The 24210-nt window shown below is 40.1% G+C and overlaps 1 protein-coding gene across 3 annotated transcripts; it reads right to left on the reverse strand.

The window, feature by feature from the left end:
* Nucleotides 1–699: 699 nt before the first annotated feature.
* On the reverse strand, nucleotides 700–22661 carry LOC113892443 (C-type lectin domain family 2 member D11-like). Of its 3 annotated transcripts, none has more exons than XR_003511054.1 (5): nucleotides 21932–22661; nucleotides 10574–10702; nucleotides 7343–7518; nucleotides 6665–6771; nucleotides 700–4656 (listed from the first exon to the last, which is right to left on the reverse strand). XR_003511054.1 is itself a non-coding variant. In XM_027541277.1 (5 exons), the coding sequence occupies exons 1-5, from the start codon at nucleotides 19329–19331 to the stop codon at nucleotides 4536–4538; spliced, it is 612 nt and encodes a 203-aa protein (XP_027397078.1). In that variant the 5' UTR covers nucleotides 19332–19732; the 3' UTR covers nucleotides 700–4535. The 3 variants fall into 3 exon arrangements, 2 of the variants coding, with proteins under 2 accessions (XP_027397078.1, XP_027397079.1); XM_027541277.1 differs by lacking the exon at nucleotides 21932–22661 and adding an exon at nucleotides 19253–19732; XM_027541278.1 differs by lacking the exon at nucleotides 21932–22661 and adding an exon at nucleotides 10801–11175.
* Between the last annotated feature and the right edge of the window lie 1549 nt (nucleotides 22662–24210).

Here is a 24210-nt window from a genome sequence, read left to right on the forward strand (position 1 = left end):
CTGTATAGAACTTCTCCATCTTTGGCTGCAAAGAATATAATCAATCTGATTTTGGTGTTGTCCATCTGGTGATGTCCATATGTCAATTCTTCTGTTGTGTTGTTGGAAGAGGGTGTTTGCTATGACCAGTGCGTTCTCTTGGCAAAACTCTACTAGCCTTTGCCCTACTTCATTCTGTATTCCAAGGCCAAATTTGCCTATTATCCCAGGTGTTTCTTGACTTCCTACTTTTGCATTCCAGTCCCCTATATGAAAAGGACATCTTTTTTGGGTGTTAGTTCTAAAAGGTCTTGTAGGTCTTCACAGAACCATTCAACTTCAGCTTCTTCAGTGTTACTGGTTGGGGCATAGGCTTGGGTTACTGTGATACTGAATGGTTTGCCTTGGAAATAAACAGAGATAGTTCTGTCATTCACCTGAATTTAACTTTTCTCAAACCTTGAGTTAACCAATGCATTTTTCTTATGGAAATGTTTGTCCTAAGCTCTGTTTATGTACTATGTATTTACCCCAGACTCTATCTTCAAGCGGGTTCTGCCTGAGACTCAGAAGAGACTTGACAAACCAGTATGTTTTACTCATACATTGTTCTCCTAATCTGTGTTAATGAAACTAGCTTGTAAAAGAATACTAAGTCAGTTAGGGTCACAGTTTGACTCAAACATCATTTGTAAGTTAATCACACCAAGTTTACCAATATAAGTTTTACTGATTGATTTATTTTACTGTCCAGATTTCTGTAAAAATTTAGCTTTCTTTATGAGAAAATTAGCAGAAACCAAGCAAACAGGGCAGCACCTCATAGTCAGGAAGATATTATATATTCACAGGTATGTTTAGAACATTCTGTACTTGGAACGTTGTAATAGTCTCTGAGGACACGGAGTGAACTAGACATAGTCCATGCATCTTACAAAACCTGAGGTAAAAGGGACTGTAAGACAAAAATCATCAAATACATAATTTCAAGTATATAAAATCACATATATTATATAATATAAATATATAATATATATAAATAGATACAAAACTAAATATCTTCAAAATTATATAAAATTACAAGGAGAAATTGATGACAAACATATGATATTGCTTATACATGGAATCTAAAAAAAAGGGTACAAATGAACATATCTACAAAACTGAAATAGAGTCATAGATTTGAAATCAAACTTATGGTTACCAGGTGGTAAAGGGGTGTAAAGAGGAGTAGAGGGATAAATTGGGAGACTGAAACTGACATATATGCGCCACTCTCTCTAAAATAGATAATTGGTAAGGAATAATGCATTGCCCAGGGAAACTCTATACTGTGTTAATTCCTATGGGGAAAGAATCTAAAAAAGAGTGCATACATGTACATATAGAGTTGATTCACTCTGCTGTACACCTGAAATTAACACAATTTTCATTGGACTATAGTTGTAGATCAAAATTTTTAAAAAAAGAAGAAGAAAACGAGAAGCACACCACTAAGATGGGAGAAATGGAAGCACTGGGTTGGCCAAAAATGTCACTTGGATTTTCTATTCTGTAAGATCTTATTCACTGGACAACCCAATACAGAAAGACAGAAGATGCATTATAAATTGCTATTTAGTCCATTTTTGGACTCATTGGTACAGTGCAGCTAATACTCTAAAAATCTAAAACATTCTGTTTCTAAAACTCAGTCACACATAAACATTTGTGAGATTGGGTATCACATGGGTAATGAGTGGTGATAATTCAGTATTTGTGATTTAAATGGGGTGAAAGCAGGATTTTTAAAATCCATTAAAGTGTAAAAAACATATTGGTATTTGTTTATAGGTATAATGTTTACTTAGCACACTGCAATTTAAAACAGAAACACTGAGAATTAAAGTGTAAAAGGCACCTTTACAGTATTTCTAATGCCTTAAAATACAGAATCTAAAATAAAGATTAGTCTTAGTAATTTTAAAATTTTTTTGGCTGCCCCAGATCTTAGTTGCAGCATGTGGGATCTTTGATTCATTTTAGCATATAAAATCTAGTTTGTTTGTTTTTCTTCCAATTTCATGATTTCTTTCGTTTCCTACTTATTGTGGTAAATGGAGAATTTATTATTACTGGAGCAAAATCCCACATGCCACAGCTAAAGATTCCACATGAGGTACATCTGATTCACTTTGTTGCACAGCATGTGGAATCTTTAGTTGCCGCGAGTGGGACCTCTTGCTTGCAGAATGCAAGTTCTAGTTCCCTGACCAGGGATCCATCAGTCCCCTTGCACTGGTAGCAGAGTCTCAGCCACTGGGCCACCAGGGAAGTCCCTAGTCTTAGTAGTGTTAAAAATTTCTCTCTATATGTGTTTTCTTAATTTAATTAATTAATTATTAGTTTTTGGCGGCACTGGACCGTCACTGCAGTGTGTGGATTTTTCACTGTGGTGCCGTCTCCTGCAGTGGAGCACAGGCTCTAGGCGTGAGGTTTCAGTAGCTGCAGCACTCGGGCTCATAGTTGTGGCTCACGGGCTCTGGAGAGTGGGCTCAGTAGCTGTGGCAGAAGAGCCTAGCTGCTCTGTGGTGCATAGAATCTTCCTGGACCAGGGTTGGAGCCCGTGTCCGCTGCATTGACAGGCAGATTTTTATCCACTGTGCCACCAGGGAAGTCCAAAAAAGTGACCATGTACATTTGGAACTGACAGTAAGGGAATTTTGAATGTGTTAACCAATTGTAACATTTCTCATTGGTTATTAAAATAATTGTGCATGGTTTCAGCTATCATAGTCATTTTTATGGTCCCATGTGTGCAAATAAAGTGCCATTTGTGTGGGAAAAAGGGAATTCTTTCATATTTATGGGTTCAAAACATAAACATCAACTCATATTATTTAACACCTACCTAATTTAATATTCAAAGGCTACATGCTGTTTGTTGCAACGTTTCTATACCACCTGGCTCCCCTCCTTGCCTCCTTGGACAGGTTTCTTAGGGTTATTTGAGATGCTCTCTCTCTGGCTTAAGTTCTAAAAGTTCCCACCAAATAAAACATAACCCTTGTAACCAGGAAGGGTTAATTTTTACTCCACACAGGATCTGTTTCTGTGACTTTAACTCTCATTTCACTGCTTTTGTTATTACAGGCATACCCAATGGCCTGCCTCAGGGAGCCCTGCCTGCCCCACTTCTGCCTGCCTCTTGGGAGAGGGTGCCTTAGTTTGGCTCACAGGGAGAGAGTCTGACTCCTCTCATCTGTGAAGGACCATGACATTGCTGTTCTTTATGTGGGAAATGGCACTCCTCCTCTGCTGCTTACCAGCACGACTGAGAAATTCATATTTGGAGGCCAGAACTACAGATGTTCAGATTACCTGCCCCTTGTTCCAAACTTCTACATAACCTGACTCCTCCTCCCTCTCCTCAGAGCAGTTTTTATGGGGTTACATGAGACATTGTCTCCCAGGCTTGAAGCCCTAAAAATTCCCATCGAATAAAAGGTAACTCTCAACATTAAGTTGTATGTATTTTTTCAGTCTGCAAACTTTTGTTTGAATTTTATTTGTTATTAGTCTCATGTCAATTTAATTCTTAAACCAGAAGAGCAGAGGAAAATGTCTTCCTCCCTTACACTCTCCTGTGGTGTATCCTCTTCCTGTCTCTCTCTAAATTCACATGGCTTTTATATTGCACTCTGAACACAATAGCCTTTAAATTTCTAGTTTGAAAAATGGTGTGAGAAATTATGTCACAGAAAAACAGAGAAGTGAATCATATTACAGGTCTACTGGTTTTAACTTTAATTTCATGTACTAGAAAACTTAGTTAATTTTCAGAAACAGTTTAAATAAAAAAAATAGATTTCACATTTGCATTGGTCAAATTGCTTCAGCTACATAAGCACTTGGTTTGCTAGTAAAATATTAATGTTCCTTAAGAACTTTCTTATCAGTAAACATGAACCCTGTGACCCAGGAACTTCAATATCCTGTTGTCCCAGATAAAAAATAAAGTGCAGGGAGAGGAGATAAGGAAAGAAGAAGAAGAAAATTTTTATTTTAGCAGAAATTAGACATATAGCAAAAGGAATTCCTTTTCTTGGACTAAAGTACAAATGTGCATGAACTACCTTCTTTTTCTCATTAAACTTGCTATAAAATAAAAATGCTAAAGTATTTGTTGGTAGATGGATTTAGCCTCTATTCCTACCCTGAACCACCACATCTGTCGTTTTAAGGTCCCATATATGCAAAAAAAGTGCTGTTTGTATAGAAAAAAGGGAATTCATTAATATTTATGGGTTCAAAACATAAACATCAACTCATTTAACACCTACTTAATTTAGAATCTCACTCTTCCAAATCCCTATCTCATTCAAGTATAGCTTGCTTCTGTGCGGTTAACAAACACTATGAATAAATATTGCTGATATTTTTGGCAAGCAAGCAATAGAGCAACTGTTTATAATGTATATATATAAACATTTATAATAAAATATTTATATATAAACAATTTTTAATGCATCTCTTAGGGATGGTGTGTGAAATTCCCTAAAAACGCCTTGAAGAATTTAAGGACATGCAGACGTTATTTGTTTGCTGCAAATCCATTTTCTATCTGTATAACTTCTGGCACTGCTAACTCCAAGGTCATTCAGGTAGCCACGTTCCCCATCTCCTGTGATGATGAACCTAAAACCAAACACAAAAATGTTAAAAAAGCATAGGCTGGACATCTACATTTATTCCTCCTCTATGATCTTTAGCACCCCAACTCCAGGTATTTTTAATGTGGACAAGAGAAAAATGAAAATCTGTTGCTCATAAGGCTTCTGAGTAAGTATACACCATTTCTGTATTCAGTTCCTTTTATATTCTCAAAGTCGCTACTGGAATATTGGAAGATTATCATCATCCATCCCAAAGTCAGTTATGTTATAGACTAGGTATTTAACTAGGGCTCACTGTTGTAGCCAAGTGAACTGCTGCCATGGGTGGTGATAAAACAAATTGTCACATACTGAAATATCGGTAAGTCATTCTGGCTTATACATCACTTAACTTGAATATTATGCTATAAAATAGTCTGTTTGTGACATATTAAAAATCTACTCAGTTTAAATGCTAGGCAGGGAGGGGGCGAAATATAGGATTGACTTCTTTACATGCTATACAATGGCATTTGGATTTTGGCTCCATGTAAAACTTTCCATCTTCATTCTTTCTGGTTCTGCATTAAAGCAAAATTGTCTTAGAAATCCCATATGTTATGACTTCTGAGAAATGGAAGATTTCCTGCCATAACAGTAAGCAAAGGATCCCACAGTAATCAGCAAAGCAGCCACCACAGAATGGTGAGCTGGTGAGCCCTGAGGAAACTCAGGAAGGGGAGAAATCCCTCCTTCTAGTAGCTCTCAGACTGCAGCCACTCCCTATGCTGAGCCCTGAAGGAACTCAGGATATGAAAACACAGGATACTGGCCCCAGATAGTTGAGGTGCATATCAAAGGAATGATTTCAGTGAGATCAGACTTTTGCATCTTCCCATACATAGAAAAGTGCTAAATTCCTTAACCTGGGATATCTGGTTTTCTTTAATTTACAAAGGTCTGTCTGTACCATAATAAACATCCACTGTACATCTACATTAATTATTAATCAAAAGGGCACACTGACCAGAAGTAAAGAATGTCCAAAGTAAAAATAAAGTTTAAATGTCCCTCTTCTTGAGACACCAATGCTGGTCCTGCTTCGATGATAAGACTCCCTTCCCAGCTGCCAATGCCGTATTGACCCACCATGTACTTGCTGGTCTATTCTTTTTTTTTTTTTTAAAGCAAAACCTTGAAGGAATGTAACTCTGAAATGTAACTCTGACTTGTTTAATATTCTCTTTTCTGACAAGATATAAAACAGGGCCAGAAACCCTGTTTCTCTGAAGCAGTTTCTCAGAGTAAATCTGGGAAGTGGGCTTCTGGGCTAGTCCTCAACTTGGCTCAAATAAAACTCTTTTCTATTCTTATTTTTGATCGCTTACTGATTATTTTAATTATATCACATGATATATCACACATGATTTTCAGTGTTCTCCTGACCTGTTTCATACATGTGTGAAAATAAACATATGTGCTTACTAGTAAATTCTTAAATGGGCTTAGCTTTGATTGCGGGAAGTGATTGCCCCTTCTATATGCTCCAAAGTAATGGTTACATTGAAAACATTCCCACTGAAGTGTTCACAACCCAAGATGTGTTCCTAAGTTCCTTCCAGGGATAAATTATCACAGGAGGGATTCCCACTGGTTCTCTGATGACCTTCCTTTCAGGAATGGACAGGGCAGCGGGCAGAGTGGACTGAGGGTCTGTGGATACCAACTCTTCAGTGGCTTTCCAAGATGGTAGGATCCCAGAGTACCTCAGCTGCTCTCTCTACATTCTAAATACGGATTTCAGCACAGTTAAAGTCAGTGGGTGAAAGCGGAAGAACTATGTCCAGTGTCGTCATCATGCTAAAGATTTCAATTAAAAACATGATACATAAAGTTTTCCCAAAGGCACAGATAATAAACAGAAGAGCATACAAAGGATTTCTATTTTATACCTCATAGTGCAGCAAACTTTCCATGATATTAAATTTACCTTCCCATAAATACAACTCACACCCATATGCACATAGAATAGAAGGCAGTCTAAAACTTACGAGGCATTATATTTAGAGTTGTCTGTCCACTTCCAAGCATGATGTGATGATTCTCTGCTAAGGCCAATCCAATGGTCAAAAATGCCTTTGTATCTTCTCAGAAAGTTCTATTATAAAACACAGAAAGCAAAAACACATGTCTCCTTCATTTTACCCTTGAGTCCTCTTCCCCCCAGCCTTCTCTCTTTGGATGACAGCCTGGTAAGATTGAGAAGCTTAGACATTGAAGGGAGAAGACTAGTGCCCAGTTCTCAGCTTAAGTCACACAAATGTCTCTGATCCTAAATTACATTAAAGTGATCACACATCTCAATTTGACTGGGAAAGTCCCAGGTTATGCCTGTGGTTCCAACATAATATTGTCCCTTTCACTCCCCAAAATGTCCCAACTTGGATGATAAATTACATGATTACCATACTTCTTTTTACAATGGAAACAATATATCTAATTTGAAGATTAACTATGAGGATTACATGAGAGAATGTGTCCAAATCGTCTCACAGGGTTCCAGGCAGAGAACATACCCAAGAAATATCAGGCACTAATATGCACTCTAGGCCCCCAAGTCTGCCTGGAATGGGATCCTTCCTCTTCTTTCAGCTGTCACCCTGTGCGGCCTATATCCTTCTCAGGGGCTAAGTATTTAACAAAGAACATGATCCAAAAATATTACTTACCAACTCCTCCTCAGTTTCAAACTGAGCAAGAACAGCTCCCACTGAAGTACAGGATGTCTGACTGAATGTCCAATTCTTTGAGTCTTCAGAAAAATAAAAACATTTACTCCCAAATCCAATCCATCCTTTTGGGCAGCTGACATACAGAATGAGTAAGTCTGTCTCTCTGCTTCTCACTAAAAGTTGGACAGACACAGTGAAGCATAACAAATAAATTTTCTCATCCATTTTATCTATTTTTCCACTTACCATCCTGAGGTCAGTCTTTTTTTCCATATGTATATATACATAGATACACGTGTGTACATGTATATGTAGGTACAGTATAACTAAATTCCAAAATGAGGGGTTTGAAGAAAAGCATGCCAAAGAACAGCTAGACTCTTGTACTTTTATGGCCTTGGCTAATAGCATTTTGTTTTTCTTAAAATCTGAAAAGGGGCTACTTTCTATAGGTAGACAGATTCTTAGAAATGTCTTCCAAGCCCAAACTCTGTTTTTCCCAAAGAATAGTTTTTCTTTATATGTGTGTTGGCACCATTCATTACATATAGATTTGTGGAACCAGCTCTCTGCTTCTCACTAAAAGTTGGACAGACACAGTGAAGCATAACAAATAAATTTTCTCATCCCTTTTACCTATTACTCCACTTACCATCCTGAGGTTGGTCTTTTTTTATATATATAACATATGTATGTATGTACATATATACACATATGTGTTCATATATGTAAGTAGAGCAAAACTAAATTCCAAAATGAGGAGTTTGAAGAAAAACATGGCCAAATATAAACTAGACTCTTGTACTTTTATGGCTGTGCAAACAGCATTTTGTTTTTCTTAAAATCTGAACAGGACCTACTTTCTATAGGCAGACTGATTGTTAGAAACGTCTTCCATGCCCAATGCGTTTGTTTATCAGAATGCACAGTTTTACTTTATATGTATTTTGGCACCATCCATTACACAATTTCATATTATTTTGCTTCCAGAGTCATATTCTCAGATGCTTGTCTATGTACTAAACACTCTTTATGGAGGCCACCCAACTCTGGGTTATATGCAGAATTGCTGAGCTGTAATGAATATTACTTTGCCAACAAAGGTCCATCTAGTCAAGGCTATGGTTTTTCCTGTGGTCATGTATGGATGTGAGAGTTGGACTGTGAAGAAAGCTGAGCCCCAAGAATTGATGCTTTTGAACTGTGGTGTTGGAGAAGACTCTTGAGAGTCCCTTGGACTGCAAGGAGATCCAACCAGTCCTTCCTAAAGGAGATCAGTCCTGGGTGTTCTTTGGAAGGATTGATGCTGAAGCTGAAACTCCAGTACTTTGGCCACCTCATGCGAAGAGTTGACTCATTGGAAAAGACTCTGATGCTGGGAGGGATTGGGGGCAGGAGGAGAAGGGGACGACAGAGGATGAGATGGCTGGATGGCATCATGGACTCGATGGACGTGAGTCTGAGTGAACTCCCGGAGCTGGTGATGGACAGGGAGGCCTGGCGTGCTGTGATTCATGGGGTCGCAAAGAGTCGGACACGATTGAGTGACTGAATTGAACTGAACTGAATGAACTTCCAACTAATATCTCTAATGCCTCGTTAAATGCTACCAGCTTTAACCATTTATAAAATACCAACTGCTAGTTAGTGTGTGGAAAAGTGATTGTACTTTGCTGCTTGCCAGAAGAGCAGACTTCTCTGAGATCTCTTTTCTTTTTTTGGTTTCTTGGAAAATGCAACATTGAGATCTGTGGTCGCTTGCTGAGTGCAAGCTAGTGGTAGTTGCTACCACTAGCTTAGTGTAGTAATCTAATAAATGATTTTATTAGATTGAGAATTTGCCTTGGAAAGATGTTCTGTGAAAAACTAACATATGAATATATATATATATATATATATATATATAATATATATCTATATATATATTTTTTTATATGGTGACTTTTTCCCCTGAGGTCAGTCTTAAAGTACATATTGTACATTTGATTGTTGCCTCCCAGAGTCATCACTAACAGTCTTATCTCAGGCACAAAAGCCATCATCCACTGATCTTCAAGCACAGAATCTGTGCATCTCACTTCTCAGGGGTCCATGGAGAGTAGTGGTTTTAAGGAAATCAATTTCTGTGGCATTTAATTCCTGTAGTACGCTTTCTTAGCATCATACAGATTTCCTTTTCCCCACATCTTCCTTAATATCAGTCCTTCTTACTCTTGACAAAAGAAAGGCAAACTCCTTACCTTTCCTAGATTTTACTATGCTACATCTCTTAGGGGTATAAAACCTTCTAGTAGACAAAACATGGCATAGTTCAACTATTGATTTTAGTACCACAATACGATGTAGTATTTCCAGTGTCTCTGGAAATGCTCCTTTATATGTATTTCTGTTAAATATGTATAAAAATATTTGGGCCCTTGTTAGATGCTCTGAAACCAGCAAGATATCAGAGTATAGGCTATGGGAAGAATAAGTGTTTTTCCTTCATAACCTCCCTTTTTCCTCCCTTATGCAATCTGATAGGAAATATTGTTGGTTCAACTTTCGAGATAGATTGTGCCACCAGGTCCCACCTCCATTGTTATCACCAGGGTCAAGCCACAGTCCCCTCTGGTGTGGATTTCTATAAGGTTACTCTAGTAGGTGTTCCCAAAGTCTAACTTTTCTTCCAACAGTCAAAATGGTTTTATTCTAATGAAATTTAGATCATGGCATTCCTCTCCTACAATTTCCCTTTTCCTGGTACCCCCCACTGCGCTCAGATTAAAAGCTCAAGTCTTTACCTGCCTCATTAGGCTGTGACCTCCCTGACCCCCAGCCCGTTACTCTTCCTCATTCCCACCTTGCTTCAGCTGTAGAAGTCTCCATGCTGTTCCCCAAACCTACCAAGAGATTCTTCCTTTCATTCTACTTGTTCCTGCCATCTGGAGTGCTTTCTCCACATAGCCACATGGCTCCTTCATCTCCTTCAAGTTTGCTGAAAAGTCATCTTGTCAAGGAGGCTTACCCTGGACACTTATATTCATGTCAATCTGTTACCTTATATTAGAATATCTGCATCTTCCTGCTATTAATAGAATAGGAGTTCCCTGGGAATATTTTATGTTTTCTTTACTGATATACCTCAAACATATCACACACCCTGGCACATAATGGAGCTCAGTAAATACTTATTGACAATGTGAATGTGCAAAGAACATGGTACAGTTTGGAGAACAGGGAACTCACCTGCCAGAAGAGCAGAAAGTGTCACCAAATATAGAGCTACAAGTATAAAAATAATCAGGATGCAGCAGCAAAACTTGGCAGGTGTAACAGGAGATATAATTGCTAGGCATTTCTTTCGGAGATCTTTATCTATAAATAGAAATGTCATAATCTCAATTTCAAGGAAGCATTAAAAGAAAAACTTAAATTTATCACAGAATCAACATGTAAAATCCACTGTACCTCACCTCCCCTATTGCCAAAATCTCTCACAAAAGGTCCAAGTCCAGGAGAGATGGCCATGGCCTAAAAACGACCCAGAGATAAGAGAAACAGCATTTTTCACCTGGAGAGTCTTCCAGTTATTCTAAGAAGAGCTAATAAGAGAGTAAGAGACAGACAGACTAGAAATCAGAATGAAAATGAAACATGCACACAATCCAGATTTACCTCCACAAATAACAAATTTGGTTAGAAGTTCTAAGAGGAACATTAAAAAACTAATCAATATAATTCATCACATTAACAGAACAAGAGAAGAGCAAGGATAAGACCATCGATATAGACATAAAAGGAGAAGGAAATGGCAACCCACTCTAGTATTCTTGCCTAGAGAATGCAGTGGACAGAGGAGCCTGGTGGGCTGCTGTCCGTAAGGTCGCCCAGAGTCAAACATGACTGAAGCAACTTAGCATGCACGCATGCATGCAGGCATAGACATAAAATGTGGAGAAACATGAGTCATCCCAAATAACAAAGCCCAGCAAATTATGAACTGAACTTTCACTTTTCATAGAAATAGTATAGCTAACATGATACTTAATGGTGAAAAAGTGAATGCCTTCCTCTAAAGGTCAGGAACAAGGCAAGAATGCCTGTTCTCACCAATCCAATTGAACATTTCCCTAGAGGTTCTATCAGTGCCAATAAAGGCAATAAAAGTAAATAAAAGACATATAGAGATTAGGAAGAAGTGAAAGTGTTTCTAGACATGGTATTCACTCACCTCCCACTAGAAATAATTTGAAAATTATCTGCACATGAAAATACCTTCCCAAGAGACAAGTATTCCAGGCACACCCACTCCCTGCCTCATCCCAGCTCCTTGCACTCCAGCAATTCTGGCACATAATGCAGTCACAGACAGCTTCCACCCTGGGTTTCCTGTGGGCTCCTAGGAGCCAAGCTCCTGTCTCCCACTGCACCTTCCAATTCCAGCAGCTCCAGGTGGGGCTCCTGTGACACTTGCCTCCTGGTGAACTCCTGGGGACCAGGCCCCCCAAACCCTTCCCTCAGGACTCTGCAGTCCAGCACAGAGAGAGACCCTCTCCCTGTGGGAAAAGGAGAGTAAAACTGTGCTTGACTTCACTACAGATTCCAGGTCTACCTGCTCTAGCATCACATCAGTCTGACTCCTTCAGCCCTGGGTGACACCCTGCAGACTCACTAACCAAGGTCCCCTCTCCCCAGTGTCTGCCAGCTCCAGTGAGCCAAGTGACTACTGTGAAATTAGACTCCTGGCAGGCTCCTGGTAACCCAGGCCACCTTTCACCCTAGGGACTGTGGACTTGCGTGGCCATAGGCAGCTCCTATCACTCCTGCTGGCTCCCATGGATCAAGAAACCAACATAGCCAGTCATTGTTGTTGTTTAGTTTCTAAACCTTGTCTGACTGTTTTGCGACCCCATGGACTGTAGCCTGCCAGGCTCCTCTGTCTGTAGGATTTGGTGCCTATGTCCACGGGATTTCCCAAGCAAGAATTCTGGAATGGTTTGCCATTTCCTTCTCCAGGGCATCTTCCCAACCCAGGGATCAAACCTATTTCTCCTGCTTGGCAGGGGGATTCTCTATACCACTGAGCCACCTGGAAAGCTCCAACTAGTCACTAGGGAAACATAAAATCCAGTGAGCTGCCACAAGATGTGTATCAGAGTGGCAAATACAATAACAAAACTGAATGATGGTGAAGAAATGATACAAATGGAATTCTCATAAACTGTTGAAAATGCAACAGTACAGCCACTTTGGAAAACAGCTTGGCAGTGAGGTGTGGCAAACATAACCTCATCACATGCCCTAGCAATGCCATCCCTAGGTATCTATGCAAGAGGAATGGAAATTTCCATTTACACAAAAACCTATACTTGAACATTTATGATAACTTTATTTATTGTCACCAAAAACTGGCAACAATTCAAATATCCTTCAGCTGGGAAAAAGGTAAATAAAGACCACTTTGTACTAAGAAAAAGAAAAGCTTCACCCCATGCTTACAATTGCTCATTTATTATTTTGCTTTGACTCAGTAAATTTTACTGAGACTTTCTCTTCCCCAAAGACCTCAAAAACTCTGGATTGCTTGAAAATGTAAAAAGGCACTAAAGAAAGCAGTGAGATGCTTCCCAACTCATGTGTGATCACTACCTCATGTTCCTAGAACACAAGGGAGAAGTGTGACTTTGGAAATGCCACCTGCTCTTCCACCTCACTCTCCCTTCCAAACAGTGTTCTGTTCCCCTCCTTGCCTTACTTAAAAATGAGAATCTTTTTCACAGAGTGTTTCCTATGGTGATAGTCCTTGTGAATAATGTCTCTCTTTATTAAGTCTACACTATTGATATACGGTATAATATAAATGAATTTCAAATGCATTATGCTGGTGAGAAAAGCCTGACTCTGTAGGCATTCTTATAATGCAAGAGTTTCAAAACAGAAAACAAATCATTGGTTGCCAAATGATGAGGAGAGAGGAAAGAAATATATACAGAGAGCATGTGTGTGTGTGTTAAGGGGTGTGGGGGGTACTCTTATTGTGCGATAGCCACATGATTATATGTATTTGTCAAAACTCATAGAAATGTACACCAAAAGGTGAATTTTACTGAATGTTAATCATACTTTTAAGAAGTTCCTGCTAACTTTCTTTTAACTGCCACATTTCACTCATTGCACCTATATCTCCTAGAATGTTCAGGAGCCTCAGTTTAAATGCTAGGCGGCGGGGAATATAGGAATGACTTCTTTAAATGCTATACAATGGCATTTGGATTTTGGCTCCATATGAAACTTTCCATCTTCATTCTTTTGGTTCTGCATTAAAGCAAAATTGTCTTGAAATTCCGTATGTTATGACTTCTGAGAAATGGAAGATTTCCTGCCATAACAGTAAGCAAAGGATCCCACAGTAATCAGCAATCGCAGTCATCATAGAATGGTGAGCTGGTGAGCCCTGAGGGAACTCAGGAAGAGGAGAAATCCCTCCTTCTAGTAACCCTCAGACTGCAGCCACTCTCTATGCTGAGCCCTGAAGGAACTCAGGATATGAAAACACAGGATACTGACCCCAGATAGTTGAGGTGCGTATCAAAGGAATGATTTCAGTGAGACCAGATTTTGCATCTTCCCATACATAGCAAAGTGCTAAATTCCTTAACCTGGGATATCTGGTTTTTTACAAAAAAATCTTTTGATATTCAAAGGCTACATGCTGTTTGTTGCAACCTTTCTATACCACCTGGCTCCTCTCTTGCCTCCTTGGAGCAGTTCTCTCAGGGTTATTTGAGATGCTCTCTCCCTGGCTTAAGTTCTAAAACTTCCCACTGAATAAAACATAACTCTCGTAACCAGGAAGGGTTAATTTTGACTCCATACAGGATCTGTTTCTTCGACTTTAACTCTCATTTCACTGCTTTTGTTATTACAGGCATACACACTGGCCTGCCTCAGGGAGCCCTGCCTGCCCCACTTCTGCCTGCCTCTTGGGCGAGGGTGCCTTAGTTTGGCTCACAGGGAGAGAGTCTGACTCCTCTCATCTGTGAAGGGCTATGACATTCCTGTTCTTTGTGTGGGAAATGACACCCCTCCCCTGTTGATTACCAGCGTGACTGAGAAATTCATATTTGGCGGCCAGAACTGCAGAGAGCTCTTTCATCTTTGTTTATTGATATCACAGCAAATATTTCATGTCACACCACCCATGATTGATGTAAAGAAGTGAAACTAACACATCCCTCTGCATGAGGCTTGCTATTCTATGAGATACCGACAAAAATCAATTATTTTCTTTTTACTTTGATTCACCTCTCCCCACCTGATCCATACAATAACCTGGAATCCAGACCCCAACATGATGGTTACTTCGAGATGTTAGTCAGCCATCTTCTTGGTCAGCCAGTTTTCTGAATAAAGTCATATTCCTTGCCTTAACACCTTGTCTCTCAGATTCATTAGCCTATTGTCAGGGGTGAGCAGAGTGAACTTGGGCTCGGTAATACTCTCAACTTTTAGGTTGTGAATACTTTTTTAAGTTTGCTGGTGCTGCCGCTAAGTTGCTTCAGTCGTGTCTGACTCTGTGCGACCCTGTAGACAGCAGCCCAACCAGGCTTCTCTGTCCCTGGGATTCTCAAGGCAAGAACACTGGAGTGGGTTGCCATTTCCTTCTCCAATGCATGACAGCAAAGAGTGCAAGTGAAGTCGTTCAGTTGTGTCCGACTCTTAGCATCCCCATGGACTGTAGCCCACCAGGCTCCTCCATCCATGGGATTTTCCAGGCAAGAGTACTGGAGTGGGGTGCCATTGCTTTCTCCATTTCCACAATTTTTTTCATTGTTAGAAGAGTAAGATGTGAATCTCCCCTTACCTCTCTCCAATGAATCTCCTATTTGCCCCTTACTTATATTTTAAAAGGGGCTTCTCTGGTAGCTCAGCTGGTAAAGAATTTGCCTGCAATGTAGGAGACCTGGGTTTGATCCCTGGGTTGGGAAGATCCCCTGGAGGAGGTCGTGGTATTCTTGCCTGGAGAATCCCCATGGACAGAGGAGCCTGGTGGGCTACAGTCCATGGGGTCACAAAGAGGCAGACGTGACTGAGTGACTAAGTACGGTATTCTAAAAGTCCTCCCTTTTTCTTCTTCTTTATTTCTCTATATCTTTCTCCTAACACCCTCCATTGTTCCATGTTTCATTTCTCTTTCTTGCTTCCTTACTTCTGTTCTGTTTTTTTTGTATGGAAATAAAATTTGCCACCCCAAAAATGTCTCTTCAGCATGTAGATTATTTCAACCTGGAAATCAGCAAAGCACCCAAAATCCAGGAAGAATCTTTGATCTTCTCCCTATCTGTCTAAAAAAAATTAGATAGAGGGGCTGTTTAAAAGAGAGCTATCACCAGAAATACCTGCAAAGAATATGGGCCTGAGTGTGGTGGGGGAGACTGGGCAGGGCCTAGAAATCAGAGTCCATCATGGCCCTAAAGATCTTTGTCTCTGCACAGCCGTGCAAATATTTATTCATCAAACTTTTGCTTTTCCATTTCTATTTCCTTTTCTCTGAAGTCCCAAACCACTACCCCCAACATCTTTTGTCTTTAGCTGAAGATGCTATTTAAGGTGAAGCTGTTGGCCATTTTGGTGAGTTACTCAGTTTTCCTGGGTCTGTCTCATGTATACATATGATTCAACTTGAGATGTGGAATTTCTTGCCGTATCAATAAACAAGGATGTCACAGCCGTCAGCAGTTTTGACCCTCCAAATGTGAAATTCTGAGCCTGGAGTGTGCTTAGGAAGGAGAATGATGGTTCCTACCTGGCAGTCATTAAGTGCAGTCACTCCCTGCCGTAAGCACTAAGGACAAGTGCAGGAGACCAGCCCCAGACAGCTGAGGTGCATATCAAGGGAATGATTTCAGTGAGCCCAGACTCTTGCATCTTCTAGTACAAAGAAATCACTACATTCCTTAGCTTGGGATATCTGGTTTTCTTTAAATCACAATAATCTTTGGATGTTCAGATTCCCTGTCCCTTGTTCCAAACTTCTACATAACCTGACTCCTCCCCCCTCTCCTCATAGCAGTTTTTATGGGGTTACATGAGACATTGTCTTTCAGGCTTGAAGCCCTAAAAATTCCCATAAATAAAAGTTAACTCTCAACACTAAGTTGCATGTATGTTTCAGTCTGTAAGCTGTTGTTTGATTTTTAATTGTTATCTGTCTCATGTCAACTTAATTCTTAAATCAGAAGAGCAGAGGAAAATGTCTTCCTCCTGTACACTCTCCTGTGGTGTGTCCTCTTCCTGTCTCTCTCTAAATTCATATGGCTTTTATATTACACTCTGAACACAATAACCTTCAAATTTCTAGTTTGAAAAAGTGGTATTAGAAATTATGTCACAGAAAAACAGAGAAGTGAATCATATTACAGGTCTACTGGTTTTAACTTTAATTTCAGATACTAGAAAACTTAGTTTTCAGAAAGTTTAAATTAAAAAAAAAAAAAGATTTCACATTTGCATTGGTCAAATAGCTTCAGCTACATAAGCACTTGGCTTAACTAGAAAAATATTAATGTTCCTTAAGAACTTTCTTTTTCATTAAACATGAACCCTGTGTCTCAATACCTTCAATATCCTGTTGTCCCAGATAAAAAATAAAATGCAGTGAGAGGTGATAAGGAAAGAAAAAGAAGAAAATGCATATTTTAGCAGAAATTAGATGTTCAGTAAAAGGAATTCTTTTTCTTGGACTAAAGTACAAACATGTATGAACTACGTTCTTTTTCTCATTAAACTTGCTATAAAATAAAAATGCTAAAGGATTGCTGATAGATGGATTTAGTCCTGCCCTGAACCTCCACATCTGTTTTTCAGTTACAAAAGAAAAGCAAAAAGCAATATATGGGAAACCACTGTAATTTAATGATTATTCAAGAAAGCAGATTTGCTTAACCACAAAACCAAGCAGACTTGTCTAGAACAGAATCATGTGATAGAAGCATGAGACACATCCCAAAACAATAAAACAGTGGCACAGTGAGACCCTAATCCTGTGCAGTGAGCTCAGTAAGTTAACGATTCTTGTGATATGCTCTCTGCACACATTAAAAAAAAAAAAAAAAAAAATTTGTGGACTTAGCTTGACCATCTAGGCAAAGGAAACTCTTGATCAACCTGGATTAGCTGATGATAGAAGCATGACATGTACTCAGCAAAGACAGAGGTCTTCTCCCCCACCTACTTTTCCTTTGATTATAAAGCTGTAGCCCAGTAAGTTCTGCAGTGCAGGAGGACACTGCCCACCTACTTGAAAGCCTCACAAGTGTTCTATTCTAATTAATCACTTCTTATCTATCACCAGGGCTTCCCTAGTGACTCAGATGGTAAAGAATCTGCCTGCAGTATGGAAAATCTGGGTTTGATCCCTGGGTTGGGAAGATACCCTGGAGAAGGAAATGGCTACCTACTCCAGTATTCTGGTCTGGAGAATTCCATGGACAGAGGAGCCTGGCAGACTACTGTCCACGGGTTCGCAAAGAGTCAGACACGACTGTGACTTTCACGTTTACTTATGGATCACTTTGCCTCTCACTGAATTCTTTCTGGGATCAAAGATAAAGAACTGTGGTACCGGAGCTCTTTGGAGCCCCTCTAATGACACCAAACAGTTTCACCAATAGTCCTAGTTTTTGCAGTTAACCTTTTTATTTTGTCAATAATTATTCATGGCTTTATTAAATAAAAGTCTCTTTAGAGAACAGTAAGAAATTAATTCTTGGCTAACATCAGGGGAGAATGACAGGAGGTTACAATTTTTTTTTTTTAATGCAGTGATATTGATAATAACATTAACCAGATAGGTACTATATTTCAACAAATACTTTTAATAATCAATCACTATGTTACATTAATACTCTGATGCTCTCATTAAATCAAAACTGTTTAACTAAAATGATTATATTTAAAAGATGTTCATATTTTTATATCACTACTGACAATATCTGGTAAGATATTATATAAACTACTTTGGTAATGTACTCTGAAAAGGATGATATAAAGCTTAGCCATTTAAGATCCACTATGATCAAAGGATCAGAGAATGAAAATAAGAGAGAGATATAATAACAGAAGTACACTATATATACTATATATACATAAATAACTATATATAAATAACAGAAGTACACTAGACTCCATGAGAAAGAGAAAGGGACATAAAGAGGGAAATAGAGGGAAAGACAAAGAAAATTATTTGGACACATAAATGAGCCTCAATAGATGTCAGCTGAAACACTTAATGATATTACTGAAAATCACATTTACCCTTAATTCAAAAAGGAAACTTTGCAGGGAAATTTGTGCCCAATGGAAAGAAAACATACTTTTGTATTTACTTAAAATTTTATCTTATTTTATTTTACCTTATTAAAATTCTTTTCCAATTTAGTTTGTTACATAATATTGAGCAGAGTACCCTGTGCTATACAGTAGGTATGGGCAACTTTTATTAGTATATGTATTACAAAATTATTAGTGTCTGTTTGCCATCACCTCTGAAATACAGTAATCTATTACTTAACATCATAATGTGAGTTTCCAGGATGCAAGTGGCCAGCAACCTGGAGAAAATACAAAGACTAATTAAAAACAAAACCCAAAGACCATTTTTCTCTTAACCTCCTATAACATAATTCACTGTGCAGTAATATTTAAGTAACATACTAGTAGCAGAATAACTAATATAACAATTACACACCTTCCCTCTCACCCACCTCTAGTCCCTCAAAATATCTCTCCTTCTATGAAAGTTAACTGTGAAGTACTGATACTTCTGAAGCACAATTTCTCCTCTGTTGTCAGTGGTCAGTAGTATAAGAACTCCCTTCCACAACTACCATTTTGTTATGTCAAAGTTTATCAATTTTACCTTACCAGATTTCCACTGCTCCATGTTCACTCTATAGGTAGAGTCTGTCTCTAAGATTTTTAAAGACACCTCTGTCATTGTCATGTTTCAAAAAAGCATTTGGTGGTACCTTTTCTCAGTAGTTGCAAAGCAGGAAATGTGAATTGAAAGGAAATTCTGTTAACATTTCCTTCCAGTTCAGACTCTACCTGAACTGGATGGAGTTAGCACCCTCCAAGTTCAGACTCCGCCTCTCATTGCGAAAGAGGCTCTTGATGAAAGTGAAAGTGAACTTCCAACTCTGGAAGATAATGGAGAACAGAGGATCCTGGTATGCTACAGTCCTCGAGGTTACAAAGAGTTGGACGTGACTTAGCAACTGAATGGCATCATGTCACTATGTCACTGGGTGCAGATCTTCCAAAAATGTACATGTTTTTGTTGTTCAGTCACTCAGTCATGTCCAACTCTTTATGACCCCATGGACTGCAACACACCAGGGTTCCCTGTCCTTCACCATCTCCTGGAGCTTGCTCAAACTCATGTCTACTGAGTCAGTGATGTCATCCAACCATCTCATCCTCTGTCATCCCCTTCTCCTCCTGCCTTCAGTCTTTCCTAGCATCAAGGTCTTTTCCAATGACTCGACTCTTCACATCAGGTGGCCATGTTTAGAGTCATCTCTTGTGCTGTTGGAAATGTACATGAGGCAGGAGCTAAATGGACTTGGGGCTGTATAGCTGGATTTTGTCCCCTGTGGACAGGTATCCCAAGATAAAGAGGAGGAGGAGCTAAGCCCTGCCCAGAAATGAGATAGTACTTTTCTCATTCTCAGGGTCCAGAGGACCTTTCCAAGAACACACCTGCAGCAAGACTCTTTGCAGATCATAAAGGGAATAATGTCAACCTGTCCACAGGCCTCTTCACTAGAAGCCATCTTGGCTAGGAAATGTGGGCACACACCTGGGAGGACACTGATAATCACCAAATATGGACTCAGAACCAGCCAAAGCAAGACGTTTGGCCAAAGGAAACCCAGAAGAAAATCGCATAAAAGTGATTCGACTACCACAAGGACCCGACGCTCTGGGCTTGCCAGTGTGTGCCTATGCCAGGTACTCTTTTCCCTCCTAATAAATGTCTCACTTGTTTCACTAGTTTTGGTTTCTCTGTGGAAATTCATTTTCTGGAAATGAATCCTAATGGCCAGGACTCAGCACTTGGCCTGACTTCAATTTCTGGCCAGAAACCAAAGTCCTGTTTCAAGTCCCTGCAGGTTGAGGCCACCTAAGTTCAGACACATCTTCACAAAAACCTTTACCTTTCTCTGTTCATGAAAAGACAATAACAACAAGGAGACCTGAGAGGTAGCACAGCCTCAAGATAAAAGAAACTTATGTCCCTGAATTTCCACGTGGAAGAAAGCTGCATTCTAACTAGAACCTCCTATATTTCACTGCTACATGAGTGATAAGTAAACATACACTGTGCTATCAATGAAATTCAGGAGGTTATCTATTGTAGCAGCTGTGTAATGTATCTAGTCAGAGTGGCAGCCTCATTTTTTCCATATTTTTTGCATTACTAATCACTTCTTATCCAGTCACCAAATATCTGCAGATTGTTTACTACTATGGTAGGTGCTGAGAAACAAAAGCTCTGCAAATTCTGATGAAGAGGATGAAGCAGGTACCTGGGTCTTGTGTGGGAGAGGTCTGGATGGATTTTCCAGAATGGCTGAGGCAAGGTTAGTGTCCTCTCTGGTGTCTAGTCAAGACAGGGACATTTTAAAAGATTACGGTTTATAGTACCACTGAAAACCTGACAGAGCTAAGAGCAATGACAAATTGAAATTATAATAGAGTGATCATTATAATTAGAGTAATAGAGTAATTATAATAATCATTATAATGAAGTGTTCAGCATACAAAAATGGAGTTGGAAGGCGAGGGTCTGATTTCAGAATTTAAGAACTAGAACTTCTTTGTATCTTGGTATTGTACCACACAAAAAGAGCAACATCTGCCAATTCCTGTGACCTCAAGGTACCCTGAGAAATCTTATAGTCACCCTCAAGATCTCCCTCCCTCCCTTTCCTGTGTTCGTGCAACCAATCCTTAACACACTTCACTTCTCATCAACTGAAGTTTTAATGCTTGAGAAACAAGCTCTGTAATGAACCCATGGCTTCTCGCATTTAAAAAAATAAATAAACTTCCTCCTTTTTTTTTAAGTCTGTCAGTCACAACTCAGAGCTACATCTGTATCATCTGTATCTCCAAGCTGGGGCTCTAACAATCCAGCCAAAAAACGCCTCTTCTCAATCAGGTCTTTGTTTCTGAAATTTCAGTTAATAAAAGCAATACATTATGAAAAAGGTGACACACTCAACCTGCATGACACCAGGAAGGGAACCTTTTTTTTTTTTTTTTTAAACACACTCTTATTCTGCCAGAGGGAGTTTTAGGCTCTTCAGACAAAGCTGAAAGACAAGTCTCCCCAAGAACCTGGGACCTTTGTGTTTCTGGAAATGAGCGGAGTTCAGGCAGTTCCAAAGGGATCTCAACTTTTCAATAATGACACAATCCTGGGAGTGAGGCAGACAGAGAAATAAAAAGGGGAAAGACCCTGGACCAGGTCACTAAGAACGCCTCCACCCTCTCTCAGCCTTTCAAAGCCCTTAATCCCTAGACCACCGAGCTTACCCTAAGGAATCTCCTCGTCACCCACTAAAGTTCTGCAAACTCCTATGAAGAGGGCGGCTTAGGCGCACCGTCATCTGGGGAGAAATCAAGTCAAATTTTTTCAAATCACCCAACCAGGCCAGATGTTCACCCCGTATTGGAACAGGCCTGGAGAGTTTGCAACCTGTTTGAGACCAAGAAGGCAGTTTCTTCATTCTCTTCTCCTCTGGGTGGTAGCGGTTCTTCTTTCACTATGAATTTGCTCTGGACCAGAGGTGGCCAATGGAGAAGGAAATGGCAACCCACTCCATTTTCTTGTCTGGAGACTCCTGTGGACAGAGGAGCCTGGTGGGCTGCTGTCCATAGCTCACACAGAGTCAGACACGACTGAAGCGACTTAGCAGGCGTGCATGCATTGGAGAAGGAAATGGTAACCCACTCCAGTATTCTCGCCTGGAGAATCCCAGGGATGGAGGAGCCTGGTGGGCTTCCGTCTATGGGGTCGCACAGAGTCTAACACAACTGAAGCGATTTAGCAGCAGCAGCAGCAGCAGCAGCAGCAGAGGTGGCCAAACGGGGATGCGGCGTCTCAGGGCTGCTACCACTGCCCTCTCCCGGCAGCTTCAGCTTCTCTGTGGGGCGACCACATCCCTCTCCATTTGCAGCCGTCTCCCACATCCAGGTCCCAACCATCTGCCAAGTTCTAAGGAAAACACCGGATGCAGGGTCTGGAAAATAAGCCCATGGACCGGATGGTACCCCAGATGGTACTATATAACCCTCCCTCCCCATCCTCCATCTTCTGCGCTCCGCCCTAGATGTTACGCCCCACTTCCCGTGTTTCATTTCTCAGGATGTTGAGGCAGAAAAGGAAGTCAGAACACTTGTAAACAGGATGCCTGCGGTTGAAGGGTCTTTGGCTCCTTTCCAACCTGCCAAACGCCTCATGGGGACCTGGTGGACTAACAGTGGATCTAAGAGGACAGCCCTCTGCTCAGGCTGTCTGCCACGCTGGGTCCCTTCCTAGCAGAGCAGGAGAACGTCTGCATAAATCTCCACAGCCTGCGAGTCTCCCTGGCCTAGCAGAGATGGGGACAAGGCTCTGTCTCTCTGAGGTTCAACCTGTGGTAACCAAGAGCCCTGAGAACAGAAACCCTGTTGTGTGTAGCCACCCACACACAAACCTACTCTAAAAGGTGTTGATCTGTGGTTTGTTCGCACCACTGTTCTCAGGAGATCATACACAGATCAAAACCCCAGGCTATTACGTTCTGAGGCTACAAAATGAGGAAAGGTTATAAAGGCCAAAAACTACAAGGTTATATAAATTGTCAGGAATTAGGACTAGAGTTGGGAAGAAATAAGAATGCTTGTTTAAACAGGAGTTGTTTTGGGGTTCAGGATGGTTACACATTTGCAGGTGTAGGAGGGAGGTGCTTTGAAACTATGTTTGTACCTGGCAGTGCTCGCAGATACTGTTTTGAAAATGTCTGGTGATGGTCTTGAGTTTGATATAATTCAGAAAGTTTAAGTTCTCAGTGATGCATCTGCAAGTTCTCAGATGCAAGAATGCATCTGAAACTACCTCCACCTAAGGCCATCTGGCTCCATTTTGTATGTGTGAACCATAGTTACTCCATTTTTATTTTTGAAAGATCTTAAATACATCATCAGGCTTCCCTGGTGGCTCTGTGATGAAGAACCTGCCTGACAATGCAAGAGAGACAAGTTCAATCCCCAGTCCAGGAAGATTCTTTGGTGAAGAAAATGGTAGTCCAGTCCAGTATTCTTGCTGGGGAAATCCCATGGACAGAGGAGCCTGGTGGGCCACAGTCCATGGGGTTGCAAAAGAGTTGGATAGGACTTAGTGACTAAACAACAGCAGCAGCAAATATATCATCACCTGTCTACATCACCCGTTTTTTGGACTTTTGTGAGGTGATAAGATTTCAACCCTGAGGATCAGCTATAGTGAGATTGGTCCAGTTGGAACAGAGTTTACAAACAGAGTCTTAAAACAAGACAGTAACAGCAGAAAATCAGTCTTTGATGAACAAAATTTCTTTCCTGGTGAATTATTTTGATCCTTGAAATGATTTAGAAGTTTCACCAAGTGGTGACAATAAAAAGCAGATGACTCTTTAGAAAACAGTTTGTCAGTTTCTTATGAAATTAATATACTTGCCAGATGATCCAACAGTCTCACTTCTTGGCAGTTACAGAAACGAGTTGAAAACTGATGTTTATGCAAACTTACACAGGTGTGTCTATAGCAGCTGTATTTTTGATTGCCAAAACTT

This window comes from Bos indicus x Bos taurus, chromosome 5 (assembly GCF_003369695.1).
Source record: "Bos indicus x Bos taurus breed Angus x Brahman F1 hybrid chromosome 5, Bos_hybrid_MaternalHap_v2.0, whole genome shotgun sequence".
Lineage (NCBI taxonomy): Eukaryota > Metazoa > Chordata > Mammalia > Artiodactyla > Bovidae > Bos > Bos indicus x Bos taurus.